Below are 18313 nucleotides of genomic sequence, written 5' to 3'. Positions count from 1 at the left end.
GTTTACTTCCGTACTCCTAACAACAAAATTATTATATTTAAATTTACCTGTGTACGTCTTTTTATTTTACGCCATTTTATATATTGTGTCATAGATCTAACTTATTCGTTCAGTGTATGTTTACTCTTTTTTGTTTAAATGTCTTTTGTTCGAGTTAAGCCATTTCAATTTTATAGTGTGTTTTTTATGTTGTAATGTTACACTACTGTCTCAGGTAAGGGTGAAGGTTGGCGCCTGTTAAAACGTTTAAATCCGCTGCATTTTTACGCACCTGTCCTAAGTCAGGAGCCTGTTGATCAGTGGTTGTCGTTTGTTGGTGTGGTTCATAGGTATTTCTCGTTTCTCTTTTTTATATAGATTAGACCGTTGGTTTTCCTGTTTGAATTGTTTTATACTAGTCATTTTGGGGCCCTTTATAGCTTGCTGTTCGGTGTGAGCCAATGCTCCGTGTTGAATGCCCTACTTTGACCTATAATTGTTAACTTTTTATACATTGTGACTTGGATGGAGAGTTGTCTCATTGGCACTCATACCACATCTTCTTATTTATAATGATGTTTTTGTTTTGGTACGCCATGTTTGTGGAGTTTTTTTTTAAGTAGTTCGTGTGGTACTGTGTCGAATGCATTTTTAAAATCTAAAATTAAAGAAAATGTCTACTTGTTGCAGGTTATCGATGGCACTTGTCCAATCATGAATGACATTTACTATAGTGTGTGATAACATTTAGTGAGGGAATTCGATGTTTGCTATACCACGGTTCATTTGAAAATGAACGCACTTAATGACAAAACCACGAAACCAATCAGAATTAAATGTTTTGCAGTGTTTTAAGAAATGATTTTACTTTGTATCCATGTATTATTTGTGAAACAATAGATGTTTTAAAAGGCGAATTTTCTGTATAAAGTCAATAATTATGTAGACTTTTGAAGCCCAAACTTTCTATTGCCTTAAATACGCAAATGAAAGATCCGAAAACTGTACCAATACAGAACGACATGTTTTTGAAATGATAGCAAAAGTTTTGGTTGACAAATTCGTTATTGCAAAAAAATAACCTAATATATCTGTCATTTTCTATCTACCCAGTTTACCCCTATTCCTTATTATGATGTGGACAGGTCATTGTTAATGAATCTTACGCAATTTGATTGGATTAATAAGTTATTTTTAGTTTACCTTCAAACTGTTTATTTTTTATGCATGTATATTCACTGTGTAGCATCGCCACCGAAAATTGGGTACCTACGAAGCGGAGAGAAAGGAGAAAAAAAAAATAAACAAGGCAAGACATCATTTAATTTAAACCATTTCTACTGTTTTGACGAGGTTTCCACTTATGAAACGATTTTCTGATAGAAAGTGCTTTAATTTTTTATGCCAACAATTAGCATACGAAGACATCATTTTGTGTTATACTTCAATACTCACTGTTCACTTAGTACCAGGAAATTTCGAGGTCAATCGCCCTGCGACGTCCCGCTGGCCTGATATTCAACTGTTTTTCATTCTTTTTCCAGACAAATTTTTAGACTATGTTAGTGTGAAATCATATTTACTGAAATTCGCTATTAAAAAGATGTTTTCTAAAGAATATCGGTTAAAACAAATCACGCCTAGGGTACAACAACTTGCTCACGTTTACAGATTTACTTTACAGCAACTTGTTTTCCAAGTGTACGGCAACTTGCTAATTTAAAAAAAAACATATGCCGTCCTTTTCAAGAAATAGCGCTATAAGTTCAAATACCTAATTATGCATTGTATTTCTTATATATCCGAGTTTTCATCAGATATTAGATGCAATGAAAGGTTACAATTTAAATACGAAACAAACGACAGCGGATAAATGTTTTTGACTTTCTTTTACACTTTTGTTTTGTCTTTGATAGGCTACTAGTATAATTAAATGATAGCTGTCCTTAGCAAAGCAAATTCAAATGATATTTTACCCACACATTTTATGTAAACTAGACTATTTGAACTCTGTTAATCTTGTGAGAAAATCTTTTTATACACACTTAAGAATGACTCGCCTTTCACTTTGATTATCCCATGTATCATCGTATTGTTTACTTGGAAAAATGTCTTCCCCATATGCTCTCTTTAAACAGACATTCAGTTTGCCAAACAAGGACCAGGCCACAAAATATAGTTTTAGATTTATAACACAGTTGACATAAATTACTAGTTAAATATCTTTTTCTTAAAATAAAACCGGTTTGTTCTCATGTTGTGCTATTCACTGTCCAAGATGAGGGGCGATTTGAGCGCTCACAAGCATGTTAAACCGCACCACATTCTATATGTGCCTGTAATTTAGTAGTTGTTGTAGGTTGCTGTCATATTGTTATTCGTTTGTCGTTTTGTTATAAATCAGACCATATCAGATATATCAGACGGGGCCTTTTATAACTGACTATACGGTATGGGATTTTCTCATTGTTGAAGGCTGTACGGAGACCTATAATTGCTTAAATAGGTCGAGTTTCATATCATTACAAAGGGACGACCAGACCATATGATTTTTTTTGTCTCGCCTGCGAAGAAACTCGTAGTATGCGAGACATAGGTATTACTATCCGGCGGCGGCGTAAACTATTTGTATAAAGCTTTATATCTCAGAAGGTAGAAGACCTGGATGCTTCGTATCTTGTATGCAGATACCTTATGTTACAAGGTTTCCGTCAATCATAAAATATTATGTTCATTGCCCTCGACCGCATTTTCATGGTTCAGTGACTGCTTAAAAAAAATTAAGTTTTTTTGTCATGTGAATTTCTCACTTATTATGAGTAATAGGATAACTATATTTGGTATATGGGTTCCTTGCAACGTCTACATGTCCGTCAGACAGAGTTCACCTGACCTCAACCTCATTTAATGGATCAGTGATCAAGGTTAAAGTTACGTGATTAGGTCGGTTTCTCAAATACTATAAGCAGTAGGTCAACTATATTTTGTGTATGGAACGATTGTTAGTTGTACAAGTCTGTCTTGCAGGTATCATCTGACCTTGACCTCATTTTCATAGTTCATTGGTCAATGTTAAGTTTTTGGGTTTTTGTCTGTTTTTCAAGTACTATAAGCAAAAGGTCAACTATATTTGGTGTATGGAAAGATTGTAAGGTGTACATGTCTGTCTGGCATGTATCATCTGACCTTGACCTCATTTTCATGGTTCATTGGTCAATGTTAAGTTTTTTTAGTGTTTTGGTCTATTTTTCAAGTACTATAAGCAATAGGTCAACTATATTTGGTGTATGGAATGATTGTAAGGTATACATGTCTGTTTGGAAGGTATCGTCTGACCTTGACCTCATTTTTATGGTTCAACGGTCAATGTTAAGTTTTTGTATTTCGGTCTGTTTTTCAAATACTAATAAAATAGGTCAGCTATATTTGGTGTATGGTATTCTTGTAACTTGTGAGGTGCACATGTCTGTCTGGCAGGTATCATCTGACCTTGACCTCATATTTATGGTTCATTGGTTATTGTTAAGGTTTGTGTTTTGGTCTGTTTTTGTCTCGCCCTAACGGAGTCAAAAAGCGTGACATAGGTATGCTGTTTCCGGCGTCGGCGACGACGGCGGCGTCAACAATGTATTAGTTTGTGATTAATAGGTCTAGTTCATGGTGAACCACTAGTGGTAGGTCAATGATATTTGGTATGCAGTTGTATTAGCATTGGCACATCTCATTATCATGGAGATTATTTGGCCCCGCCCCCTCAGTCAAGGTCTATTGACTTTGAAACTTTGTTTGTTTACATGTATTAGTTTGTGATTAGGTAAGTTTATGGGGAACCACTAGTGGTAGGTCAATGATATTTGGTATGCAGTTGTATTATCATTGGTACATCTCATTACCATGGAGATTATTTAGCCCTGCCCCCTCAGTCAAGGTCTATTGACTTTGAAACTTTGCTTGGTTTACATGTTTTAGTTTGTGATTAGGTCAGTTTATGGGGAACAACTAGTGGTAGGTCAATGATATTTGGTATGCAGTTGTATAATCATTGGCATATCTCATTTCCATGGAGATTATTTGGCCCCGCGCCTCATTCGTGGTCTATTGACTTTGAAACTTTTGCTTAGTTTTCATGTATTAGTTTGTGATTAGGTCAGTTTAAGGGTAACTGTTAGTGGTAGGTCAATGATAATTGGTATGCAGTTGTATAAGCATTAGTACATCTCATTTCCATGGAGAATATTTGGTCCTTACCCCTCAGTCATGGTCTATTGACTTTGAAACTTTTGCTTAGTTTACATGTATTGGTTTGTGATTAGGTCAGTTCAAGATGAACCACTAATGTTAAGTCAATGATATTCGGTATGCAAATGTATTGGCATTTGCAAGTTTCATTTCCATGGAGATTATATAACCCCACCCCCTAATTATGGTTCATTGACTTTGAAACTTTTACATAGTTTACAAGTTAATGTTTGTGTTTAGGTTTGTTTAAAGGGAACGACTTATGAAAAGTCAATGGTATTTGGTTTGCAGTTGTGTTAGCATTGGCACATGTCATTTCCATGGAGATTGTTTAGCCCTGTACCTTCAGTCATGGTTCATTGACTTTGAATATTTGCATGACTTACATGTTAAAGTATTGCTATTTTAATTTCAACATTTGCATTATCAAAATAACAAATAGGCGAGACATATCTCTGTGTTAACAGTTTATTCAATTAGCTCACACAATAGGTGAACTATATTTGTAGTATAAAAAAGTTGTAAGGTGTATATGTCTGTCTGACACAATTTATCTGACTCAGACCTCATTGTCATAGATTTTCTATAATGTTAAGTTTCTGTAATGCTTTTAGTAAACATTATAAGACTTTCAACATAACATCAATGGCGAGAAATTTCAGGGTGTGCACTCTTGTTTGAAAAAGGAGGGGGGCACGAGGATTTTTTTTTATTGATCTTTTATTCCCTTATTTTTTCTACCTTTTTGTACATTTTTGTTTCCGGCATTTTTAATCTGTCTTGTGCAAAGTTATTTATTTTCAGTTCTTACTCGGCCAAGTTAATTATCCTTCATAATGCTCCTGCTGTCTTCAAGAAAATCAAATAGCAATTTCGTAAGTTTCAAAACAGAGAAGGTGTGATTGAAAACAAGATAACCACGTGCAGCTGTAACTGTTAATGCAATTGCAAGTCTAACTTGTATTGAATTATATCATTTTATTTGACACAATATCAGTCTTATTCGTGAAAACGTACTACAAAAAGAGATGTCGGGCGAATATATCCCGCTCACCCTACCCCTCACTCAACCCACTCCTTTTAATTTAGACCAAACAAAAAGACTTGAAAATAAAAAAGTTGTACTTTTCTATCTTGAAAATAAAAAGATGTATTTTATTCTTTTATATTGACTATTTATATATGTTTACCACACATGTATAGTCTGTCGTAATAGTAGGTTGGATGTTAAACGTCCTACAAAAGAACTAAATATTCTAAGTTGGCGATCCATTTCGGATTTTTTTTGTATTGAATTATAATTTAGGCACTGACCGTTCTTTTTTTAGGGGGCATGGGTTTTTTTTCTCGTGACAAACATTTTTTTCCCGACTTCAACAAAAAACAAGTTAGTTCTCTATAACATACAGTAACTAGAATTTATATTTAAAGGAAATAAACCCACAAAAGATGAATGGTCGGTGTTTTATTGAACTTTTGAAAATTCGCCCTTACAACAAATAAGACAACAGTTGTCAGTAATTTAAAGACATATGAAATTAATGATGATTACTACATGTAGTAGTAAAGTAACCATTTTTTTTTCAAACACAACATCCAATAAGGGTACGCATTGATGAGATTTGAATAAAATTAACTGCAAATATTTTACGATCTTTTTTGCTATGTAATTTATTTTACATATTTCTAATCTTGTTACGCGTCGATCTTTTCACCGTATCACACTTGCTATTATCTATATAGTTATTCATATTTTGGAATTCGCCGTACAACGCCCTTCAATTCGCCGTACAGTAAAACATTACTGTTCGTCCATATCCTTTAGAAAATATCGTTTTGATAGCGAATTTCAGTAAATAAGAAGTCACACTGTCATAATCTAAAAATTTGTCTGGAAAAAAGAATGAAAAACAGTTGAATATCTGGCCAGCGGGACGTCGGAGGGCAATTGACCTCGAAATTTTCTGGTACCAAGTGAACAGTTTTCAAAATCTTGTCTTTGTTTGCTACTTGTTGGCATAACAAATTAAAGCACTATCTATCAGAAAATCGTTTCATAAGCGGAAACTTCATCAACATGGTAGAAATGGTTTAAATTGAAGGATTTCTTACCTTGTTTATTTTTTTCCTCCTTTCTCTCCACTTCGTAGGTACCCAATTTCTGGTGGCGATGATACACAGTGATATTGATTAAACCAGAACGTGCATGAATGTGTACAGTTACTTAAATGACCTTCAAACTGGATACTGGACGAGTCCATATTATTTTTTATCAATGAAACTGTAAGAATTGTCTCTTCTTATATTTTCACAAAATATTCCACATATAGAGTAGATAAATCATTTTTTAATAGCCTATTTTGGAGAGAGAAAAAAAGAAAGTTTACAAATCAGACGTTTTATTCCATTAAACAAGTTATTTTTCGAAAAGAAATGCGGAAATACATTTTACGCACGGCTACGCCAGGTAAAATTATTGTTTATCTTAACAAAAAAATAATTTTTCAGTCTCATTATAATATTATAATTACAATTATTCCCAAATAAAAGTAGACAGTAAATAGAGTCAAAATATGTCCGATCTGCCTATTTTTGGACACCAAAATCCAATACGATCGTTTTAAGGTCAATTTCGTCTACCTCACAAAATCTTGTTAGGCACTATAGTTGAGTTTCGCATCTATGATGTTTCCTGAAAGCATGTTGCCTATTGTTGAGAATGTTGTTCTTTTCGAAATGCTGCATCAAATGGCAGCAAGTAATATGTTCTAAGGTTTGCATAAAATACATGTGAGTGAGATCGGTCTGTAATACTTGGGATTGATCTATCGTTTTTCTTAAATAGTGGGCAGATGTTGGCGCTTTTCCACTCAGTTGGTATGGTTCCCTAGATTATTGAAACAAGAGAACCATTACATCCGAGAGTTCAGTTGCCAGTTATTTCAGCACTCTTGGTGGATATTATCTGGCCCATTACCTTAGCAATGTTTAATCATTTCAGTATTTTTTCGATTCCCTTTTTGGTGATTGATTTTTCTCATTTTATCTATTAGAAATGGGTGGTGTTAAAATAATTGTAAATTGTTTCTAAGTCTGTTTCTGAAACTTTGTTTCCTTTAGAAAGTAATAGTGGAATTCTTTGTTTGTCAACTTTTTTGGTTGTTTACGGACTTCCAAAAGGGTTTCGAGTCCTTATTTTATATCCCCTATATATAATGTTGTTAAAATAAGTGTTGTGTGCCATATCTATTTCCTTGTTTACCAATCGCCTAGTTTCCTGCAATTTGTTTTAGTCTAATGCTGCTAGTCTTCTTGTAGTTAGCATGTATCTTGTTACGTCTTCTTATCAGGTCTTAATGTTGTTATTAATCCATGGAAGTGAATTGTTTACCTTTTGATGTTTTCTTTGGTAAGTTCCTTCCAGTTGTTTCATAGATTGAAGGTTTTAATGATTTTCCTCTGCAAATCTGTTGTATTGATGACCATTGAAATATTTGTCACAAGTGAAATTTTAATGACCTCCCTTGTTTGATTGTAGTCTCTCTTAGTCTTTGAGTATTGATAGTTTGTTCTTTCAGGTCTAGATTTTTTCGGCGATGTACATTTGAGTGTGCCCATAATTATGTATTGATCGTTAAGTATATCCGGTGTGTGAATGTTTGTGAACTGACCAAGAAGTGTCGAGATCTAGTATGTTGTTTTCTCTGATTGAAAATAGCACTAGTTTTTCGGCGCTTGCTTCATTGATTATGTCAATAAGCATTTGTCAATCGCTATCGCAGAGACAAGAATTAGTGTCTTTGTTGACGATAGGTTGCCTGTTTACTTTGCGATAGTTGAAATCACCTAATACATGTATGAATGGCTGTTGGGTTTTTCCTAGCTATTTGATTTTTTCCAGTTGGTAATTAAGTAAGTAAAGACTATCAGCTGGAGTGTCAGGTGGTTTGTACCAGCTTTCTATGTAGTGATGTTTTCCTTGTAGATGTAGATTCTGATACGTTTTCTACTTTCTTAAAGGCTGATCCAAGGCAAGTTTTTACTAGCGACATTGTGCCTCCTCCATTTCAAATTCTGTCATTTCGATAGATATCATATTCTAAGCATTCTGGTATAATCGTGTTTGACATCGTGATGGAGTCAGTTTCAATTTCTTGTAGAGCGACTTTATTAGGATTGTCAGTTGTTAAATAAGTCTGTAACTCTTATTTTTTTCCTTTTATACCCTTGATGTCTATTGAAACCATCTTGATGTTAGTGAAGTTTCTATACTTGTGGTTCTTACAACTGCTTTTTTCATGTGTAGGTTGTTTGTCTTCAGCAAGTATTTGGTACGAGTTGCTGTTTTCAATTCCAGATGAGGTGCTTGGAAATGTTGATAGGTGGCTTGTGTTACAGGTAGGACAAATCCAATTACAGTTGGTGGCTTGTATTACTTTATATTCCAACGAAAAAAAAAATCGTAATAGATACCTCAAGCGCATGATCAAAAAGTAAATATGCCTTGCACAAAGCATATAACTGACAGAAAAAGAAAAACAAAGCATATAACTGACAGAAAAGAAAAACAAATCATATAACTGACAGAAAAAGAAAAACAAAGCATATAACTGACAGAAAAAGAAAATCTATTTAAATGAAAATGTCATTTTATAAATTTCGTGCGTCCGAAGCGCTGAGAAACGCCAAAACCCAAACATTTGAAAGCCAGGGATTTTTAAATACGTAGAAACGTTAGAAGCTAGATGTTTAACATGTAGAAAGTAACGGTTTTACAATATATCAAAATTACGAATTCTGTTGCAGTTTAGACATACCTTCGCGGTCAATTGTGGAAAATATTATTTTGATATTAATAAAACTTCATATTAATAAAATATCAGAGTTCGCGTTTAGATCCCAGTAAAGCACAAGGAACATTTTTGCACTCGCGTCGACTCTTTCTGATAACAATGGCAAAAATGAACATTTGTGACATAAGCTAAAATGATTAGAAGGGGAATTGATTGATTATTGATTGATTGTATAATGGTTATTCAGGATGAAAAAAGACAAGAAACAATACTAGTATTTCTAAAATGTAAGGTGTCAGTAGTATTAGATGGGGTTGTAAAATCCACAAATTCATAAAGAGAAGCCAAAGAAAAGATTTGACAAAAAACCACAAACTGGAACCACCAAGAACAATGCTACAAACATCCACAAACAGGAACCACTTTGAATGATATAAAAAAACAATACACAAACAGGAACCGCTTGGCATTATGTAACAAAAGAAGAGAACACGAACCACATCATTAACAAAGATTCATTAGCATTTTATATTTTGTTTGTTTTTCAAAAACATATAAACAAGATAGTTATTACAACAATAAATTATTCTATATTGAAAATATATTTAACTACAAATATAAAATAAGGAGAAGAAATATGATCGGTAATGAAACAACCATCCATCAGGAACCGTATGAAATAGATGTCAGCAATTATAGGTCGATGTACGGCCTTTAACAATTAATAAAGCCCATACCACATAGCAAGCTATAAAACAAAATAACAAAATGTAAAATAATTCAAATGAGAAAATTAACGGCCTGATTTATGTACAAAATAACAAACGAAAAACAAATATGATATACTGCTACAAACAACAACCACTGAATAACAGGCTCCTGACTCGGGACAGGCACATACAGAATGTGGCGGTGATAAACAAGTTTGTGGTTGCCCTCTCCTAACCTGGGACAGTAGTGTAAACGTACACTATAAGAGCAAACTATAAAAAAAATCAGTTGAAAAGTACGAGACTCGTCAGATTGATACAAAGCAAAACAAACAAATAACAAGAACATTAAAGACACAAATTACCGATTTGAGAGTACTTGCATTTACTGAAAACTAGTTCCAAAATACAATTTAAAAAATTATATCTACAATAAAAGTTACTTATGAACATAAGCTCTGGTTATATATTTGCACATCCCATGGCTTTTTAATAATCAAATGCAAAAGGAGCCTCGGTGTCAGAGTGGTTTAAGTAGTTCTACTACTGTATCACTAGTCTGTCAACACTGAGGTTGTGAGTTTGAGCCCCGCACGTAGCAGGTACGTTCGACTCAAATCTTAAATGACCAGGATTACCAGTTTTCCTGCCGAAGTTCGATGGTTACCTCCGAGCACTCCGGCTGCCTCCCCGAATAAAAACTTGCCACCACGAAATAGCCAATAGTGCTGAAAGTGGCCGTAAAACACTAACAAAATCAGGCAATCAATCAATCAAAATTAATGCTAAATATCCATGAAATGCTTATAAATGGGTTTTGTTAATGATGTGGTTCATGTTCCCTTCCGTGATATTTAATGGGGACCGGATTCGTGTATTCTTTTGTTGAATTTGTGAATTTGTAAGTGTTTGTGTGTGTGTATTTTTGTGTATGTTTGTGGTTTTTTGTTACATCATTCCAGGTGGTTCCTGTTTGCGGAATTTTGTAACATCATTCCTGGTGGTTCCAGTTTGTGGACTTTTATTACATCATTTATGGTTCCTGTTTGCGGATGTTTGTTACATCATACCAAGAGATTTGTGTTTGAGAATCGTGTTGGGTTTGTTGATTTCGAAACCCCATTTTACGCTACTGATATTATATAACCTACTGAAATCAAATAAATATTGTATAAATATAACAGAAAAACAAGTACAAACAACATCTGATGATATAGTTTCCTTTGGGTTAATAGAAAAATTTGCGACGTGGTTAAACAATATAATGGTTACATTTATTAATAATCTAGTCAACTAGGGAAAGATTTACGAGAGATGATTAACCTGCACAGATTCCTGACCTAAATCGGTTTCGCGTTAGGTCGCTTAACAGGTCATTGACGAACCGTCGCATAGAAGTCAACTTGTGCAAGGAGAACCCATCAACAGTTAATAAGCTACATGCTTTGTGTACTAACACGAGCAACACGACGGGTGCCACATGTGGAGCAGAATCTGCTTACCCGGAGCACCTGAGATCACCCCCAGTCTTTGCTGGGGTTCGTGTTGCTCAGTCTTTAGTTTTCTATGTTGTGTTTTGTGTACTGTTGTTTGTCTTTTTCTTTTTTAGCCATGACGTTGACAGTTTATTTTTGACTTATAAGTTTGAATGTTTCTTTGGTATCTTTCGCCTCTTTTTTTAACATTTATTGATATTTTGGTGCAAAATGATGAACAAAATCATTAGGTCACATTGAAAAGAATATTCGTAATGTGTCTTCAGTTTACGTACGTACGTAAATACGATATTATGCAAATATTGCTTAACACAACCTAAACCTTCAAAAATCATTCATTTTTATTTTTCTAAATCGGTAAACATTCTTTTTCTTTATGTTATAGTCTGTATTGTATTTGAGCAAGTAAGTCATGATCAAAACTGAAATGTAAACTATACAATAAGTTGCATTTAAGACAAAGTATAGTGTATTAAAATGTATTGTAAAATATCAACTCAAATATGAAGCTTTTTCATGGAGGTTATCGAATGAGCGTACAAAAAGGAAATGCCTGATAATCAGTTAAGTCCGGTTGTATATACATTTTATTTTCTATTAAGAAGAGTTATCGTTTTCATTTTTATTAGTAACTTAAACCAATTATCTGTATCATCCTATTTTATTTGATTCAATATTGCTTTATATCAAATCTATATCTTTTTCTAAATCTTTGATACACATTATATATGGGTCAACTTTATTATCCAATAGGTCATTTTCATTCGTATTTCAGAAGTTAATGTTTGAATTGATCTGGCTAAGTTATTCTGTATTGCAAATGTCGGTGCCAGTGGCGAAGTAAATATTCCTTAAAATAGTAAGATGTAAGTCATTGAACTGAAGAATATGGATATAATAGGGTGTACAAAATTAAAAAAAGAAAACCATACCGTAATTATACCCTAACTCTTGAAATAGGGACTACATTGCAATATCCTTGTCCGTCCGTTCCCCCATCTGCCCGCTCGTCAAACAAATATTTTTGTTACTTTTTCGTCAGGAACCACTAAACAGAACGATTTCAAATTTAGTCAGCAGCTTGATAGTGATGAGTTGTATTGTGTAAGCACTTATCGGGCCTTTCAGTACTTCCCATTTGCTGATACTTTAAACAGCTCAATATGTTAAATGAACTTCAAAATGTTCGTCACACATTTTTCCAGTACTACGGAACAAAATGACTTCATATTTGGTCATCAACTTGCCAATGATGAATTGTAACATTTAAGATCTTTTTGGATCTGTTGGACACCTACTTTCTGTTTGCCGATTCTTTGATTTTTTCAACATGCAAACAAATATTTTTGTTACACTTTTCTAAAAAACTATTCAACAGAATAATTTCATAATTATTGCTGTGGCTGTGGCTTGAGTTATAAATGAATGACGCATTTAAGTTACAAAAATGTACTTTGTATTACGAGTGGGGGAATGCTTAGCACGACAACCCATGCATTCTAGTTAAAATTATAGTAAGAATATAGTAAGAATAGCTTTTGTCTTTCTCATCTTCATTATAGAATAATGATATATCAGTACAATTTCTATAATACATTAAAATTACCGTTTTTATCAAATTATACCGCTGGTCGAATTGTCTATCTCATGGTATGCTATTGTAATTCTGCTGGTAAATGAAAATTAGAAAAACTAGCAATCCGACTGGTATTAGGAAAGATAAATTAATCAATTTTAATATTATTAAAACTAAGATTTGAATTCCCTCGGGCAAAGATGACCATAGGTTGAATTAGCTATTTGTTTTATGTTCTGATGAATGTGAATTGTAAAAGAGGTTCGTTTTAAGTGTAAATTTAATTTCATTAGCCCCAAACTGATCATGCCAAAAAACCAAAGACTTTCAATTACATGAAACGTCTTTTGAAATCTGATGACAATCATATAGCAGGAAGACGAAATGCAATACCTTTTCTCAAAGACAAAACTGATATGTTTATTAAAACAACATGATATGTTTTGGTAGCTAGGCATCTCTTATAAGATATATACATTTTTTTGGCGAAAATGAACCTTTAACTACAATTTTTCATATAGGTCCAAACGCAATTCATCTAACGGGAGCCGCTATATGTCGCGAGGTAATCTCAATTTGCGACAGTAAAAACTACCTACGGCCGTCTGCAAAGCTTCAAATACAATACAGTTTTCCCCTTAAAATACTGTTGAATATTATTTGTTTTTTTTCTTTTTTATCGTGATGTTGTATATGTCCTCCATCAACTGATGTATTTTCTACTGCTACCATTGTATCTTCTAATAAATCACAGCCATAATTTTGTGCAATGATACCACCAAAATTGTTAGATTTTAAGATTTTGAATTCAAAATATGTGATAACATTAACGGTACTAATTTTACTGCACCATATGCACACTTCGACAATAAATGTCTCTTCAGTGATGATCGAGGCCAAAATATTTAAAACCCCAAACCTTATTAAAAAACATGAGCTGAATAACCAAAATGGCCAAAGCCTAGCAAGGAATCAGAGCTTTGCATCAGGGAGGGAGACATATTCCTTAATTTCGAATAACTAGAACACACCCGAGAAATCGCGGGCATTTAGAGTGTGGTTGAAAGTATGTAAACTGTTGAAAGATGAGTTTTTGTAAAAAGATTTTATGACTGGAGAATTTCAGGAGAGGTATCAAAAGTTATAGGTACTTGGTGAAAGGACAATTTTATTTAGCCCTCCCCCTTTTTTCCAAAGCCCGTTATTTTTTGTTTTCTGTTTTTCTGTATACTATGAACATACATATACTATAAATAAAGTGTATTTGCTATTAACTATCAATTCCAAGTTGTAATACTATCTTAGGCGATATAGTCATTATAGAGACTCTCTTTATAATATATATCAGTGACAGCCGCGGATAGTAAACTTTGAATTGATAGTAAATAGCAAATACACTATATTTATAGTATATGTATGATCATGGTATGCAGAAAAACGCGAAAATAATTGTCCTGTCCCCAAGTACTGATGAAAATTATGTGTAATTTTAAAAACAGTCCTAAACGGAAGTCTTGTCCATGACTTAAAAGTCCGTCCGATGACGGAAACAATATTCGGACCCCTTTTTTTTGTTTTTCTCCCAAAATGACCCAAACTGAATAATCATAAGCGAGCATGACAAATGCGACTATGCATGGTACATATAGGACACAGATGCATGATGATTAATTTATTGTGCAAAGAAGAGAAGCGACACACAAAATGAGGTCTTCTCATTTAATAGTATAGATTACACGAGTCGTGTAACAGCAAATTTCAATAACACAATATCCGTATTTTCATGTAAGTCACCACGTCTAAACAAGTCTAAACAAGTCTAAAAAGCGATAGACAATTCTGAAATCACTGCATAAATAGATTATTTTATGACTAAGTATTAATTTTCTTTGCCAGCGAAAACTTTTCTTTTATGTTCATATTTTCTGAGCATATTGAATATAATTATGAGAAATGATATATTAAGAAGGTACCAAGTTTCATAAGACAGATAACATAACGACAAAAAAGACGCGATATGTAGATCGTATTTTAATTATGACCTTGACATGTTTAATATTATTTTCTGTTTTCAGATTTAAAAAATGGCCGTGGATATTTTGCACACTGCTTGTGTTGCTGGTGTTGAGAAGATGGTCAACCGGAGAAAAGATTTACCTTATTCAGTTTACATACCCATTAAACAATTTAATTGATGTTGTTGACGAAATCGAGACAACTGGTCGGACAGCAGAAAATCCATTGAACAATGTTACTAAGCATTATGTCATAAAGAAAGACCCGTCCACAAAGTTTTGTAGAAGTGAAGCGTGTGATAGTTTTGATATGGTTTTTATTGTCAAGTCATTCGTGGGCAATTTTGGCCAGAGGGTTGCCATTCGGAACACTTGGGGATCCCAGAAAAATTTACGTGTCAAAACGTTGTTCGTTTTAGGATATCTAGAAAGTTTTCAACCGTTCGTTGATTTTGAATATGAACAATATGGCGATATTCTCCAGCTTGGATTCAAGGACACATACGATAGTTTAGTATATAAAACGATTATTCCAATCGATTGGTTAGTAAAACGTAAAATAAATACCAAATATGTGCATTTTCTAGATGATGATCGTCTAGTTAATACCAGGCGTTTGCTTCAGTTTGCCAATGATAATATTGGAACTACAGAAAAAACGATAATTGGCTACAAAGTTATGATTTCACGACCGTATAGGGAAAAATCATCTAAATGGTTTACGAGCTTAGAAGAATATCCTTTCGATTATTGGCCGCAATATATAATTGGAGGAACACTACTGACGAATATGAAAGTAGTCAAAAGTCTTGCATATTCCATTCCTTTCACCAGAATTATCCGAATGGAAGATGTTTTCATAGGAATCCTTTCTAAGCTACTTAAGATAAACGTTGTACACAATTGTGGCTTTATGCCATATTATACTCCGGGTTCTGAATTGAAAGATAAATTATCAAGTCCAGACTATAAATCTTATCATTCAATAATCGACGGATGGAAACAACTACAAAACTAAAGTGCGGGAAAAAAGACGCAGACGGTCGTCCCAGTAGTGTATCAAATGGTTCTTGTCATCAATTCGCCGTTTCATATACAAAGGACTATGGGTAATTTCATTGTTCGAACTCCAAAATGAAAATGACGTTACCTCATTGGTTTAATTTCCATACGTTACTAGCCAATCATAATTTTTTTATGAACTCTTTTGAAAATATTACCCAGAATTCAATAGATTCTTAAACGGCTAATTGGTAGTTTCGTATTGAAAATAGTCCATGTTTGTCCATGTTTTTAAGTTTTGTATCAAAAACTTCCGAAAAGGCTGTTATTTGCTATTAGTAAGACAATCAGCAAAAAGTATATATAAGCACTTTGAATAATCGAATGTTTGTAATACTTAGCGAAACAAAACTAATTATATAAAGAGTTGTCGGAAGCCATGATATTTTTATTTGAAATCAAATTACTCCAAAGTTGAGTTATGACATATTGTTTGGCCCAGTTCCTATTTGAATGATAATGCATCATCATGCCAATAAGGACAAAAATATTAATGTCCGGCCTCCTGATAGAAAACAAAAGGGTAGTTTAGGTAAAATGATTTTTTAATAATTTACATAGACTATAGGAAAATGCTTGCCATTGATAATATTGGAACTACCGAAAAAAAACTATCATTAGCTACACATTTATAATTGCACGACCGTATGGAGAAACATCTTCTAAATGGTTTATAAGCTTAGAAGAGTATCCTTATGTCATATTATACTTCCGGTTCTGATTTGAAAGATAAATTATCTAGTCCAGACTATAAATCTTATAATTCAATAATCGACGGCTGGAAACAGCTACAAAACTAAAGTGTGGCGGGGGGACGCAGACGATAATCTCAGTAGTGTATCAAATAGTTCTTGTCATCAATTCGCCGTTTCATAATACAAAGGATTATGGGTAATTTCATTTTTCGAACTCCAAATTGAAAATGACGTACCGTCATTGGTTAAATTCCATTGTTTAGGACGTAATCCAATCACAACTTTTTGATATACACTTAAGAAAATATTACCCATAATTAATCAGATTCTGAAACGGCCAATTGGTTAATATACGATTTATAAATGCTAATTGCATGTACATCAAGTTTCATATTGAAAATAGTCCATGTTTGTTAGGTTTTTATCAAATATTTCAGAAGAGGCCGTTATTGGATATAAATTAGACAATCAGCAAACAGTAAATATAAACACTTTGAATAATCGAATGTTTGTAATACATCGCGAAACAAATATTTTGATATACGCTTTTAAATATATTACTTATAACTCACAAGATTGTGAAGCGGATAATTGGTTAATACGTAGAGTTTTAAATACTAATTGCATGTAGGTCAAGTTTCATATTGAAAATAGTCCATGTTTGTAAGGTTTGTATCGAAATCTTCCGAAAAGGCTGTTACTTGCTATAAGTAAAACAATCACCAAAAGTATATATAAGCACTTTGAATAATCGAATGTTTGTAATACTGAGCGATACAAAACTAACTATCAAAAGAGAAGTCGGAAGCCATGATGTGTTATCTGAAATCAAAATTCTAAAAAATTGGGTTATGAAATATTGTTTGGCCCAGTTCCAATTTGGATGGTATTGCATCAACAAGAAAACACATATATACTAGTGTCCGGCTTCCTTACAGAAAAGGGTTGTTTATGTAAATGATTATTTTCAATAATTTACATAGACTACATATATTTAGGAAAATGTTCTAGACTTTAAAGGTACATAACCAAATTTGTCTGGACATAACGATGCTAAACCAAAAATTCCATAAAATGTCTTATGTAGAGTGGTCATGAAAACTTACGATTAGTAGGGAGATAGGAACCATAACTATATTTGTGTTAGCCTTATTGAAGATAATTTCTCTAAATGATGACTTGGAACAAATATAAAGGAGTATACTGCATGTTTATTAAAAATAAAACAATGTAACTATGTTCATGTATGTTATTTTATACTTATATTTTTTGTATCTTTTTTATTTTTGTTTTATTTATCTAAGTTTTATTTTTCGAATTGATTTGTGTTTAAGACAGTCAAGAAAAGTGAAATCCAAATATGTTTAAGGTATTAGATACATCATTATCTGACATTTGACATGTTTTGTTTTTATGTCATATGCTATTGAAGAAAAATAAAAACGTTTTACAATTTTACTTGTTCTTGCTTTTGTAACTCGCTAAAATATTCTGAACACATTAGCACAGAAAGGTCAATTGTGAAGTCGCTATGCAGTTTTTGCAGTTATGAACAAACTACAAAGAGTTTGAACCCCGATTGTAAATATGCAAGACAACATATAAAAATATGAATACTAATGTTCTGTGAACATTCGAAGCCTGTTTGTTAATTGACTGAGCGCTCACAAACATGTTTAATACCGCCATAGTCTTTATGTGCATGTCCAAAGTCGTTGACCGGTCATGCAGTGGTTATAGTTTACTGC

At 33.2% G+C, this 18313-nt stretch overlaps 1 protein-coding gene across 7 annotated transcripts in view; it reads left to right on the top strand.

The window, feature by feature from the left end:
* LOC127710293 (beta-1,3-galactosyltransferase brn-like) overlaps nucleotides 1-18023 on the top strand; it is a 33727-nt gene extending 15704 nt beyond the window's left edge. For 2 of the 7 annotated variants that reach the window (XM_052216086.1, XM_052216084.1), the window contains exons 3-5: nucleotides 8525-8616; nucleotides 10684-10821; nucleotides 14869-18023. In XM_052216086.1, coding sequence (XP_052072046.1) covers nucleotides 8576-8616; nucleotides 10684-10821; nucleotides 14869-15826 — 1137 coding nt within the window. In that variant the 5' untranslated portion in view covers nucleotides 8525-8575 and the 3' untranslated portion in view covers nucleotides 15827-18023. The remainder of the gene's footprint in view (nucleotides 1-8524; nucleotides 8617-10683; nucleotides 10822-14868) is intronic. The other 5 variants (XM_052216090.1, XM_052216089.1, XM_052216085.1 and 2 more) reach the window with 4 other exon arrangements.
* The last annotated feature ends 290 nt before the right edge of the window (nucleotides 18024-18313 follow it).

Source organism: Mytilus californianus, unplaced genomic scaffold, assembly GCF_021869535.1.
Source record: "Mytilus californianus isolate M0D057914Y unplaced genomic scaffold, xbMytCali1.0.p SCAF_7, whole genome shotgun sequence".
Taxonomy (NCBI): domain Eukaryota; kingdom Metazoa; phylum Mollusca; class Bivalvia; order Mytilida; family Mytilidae; genus Mytilus; species Mytilus californianus.
Note: the sequence above shows the minus strand (reverse complement) of the source record. Positions and strands in the feature narration are given on the sequence as shown.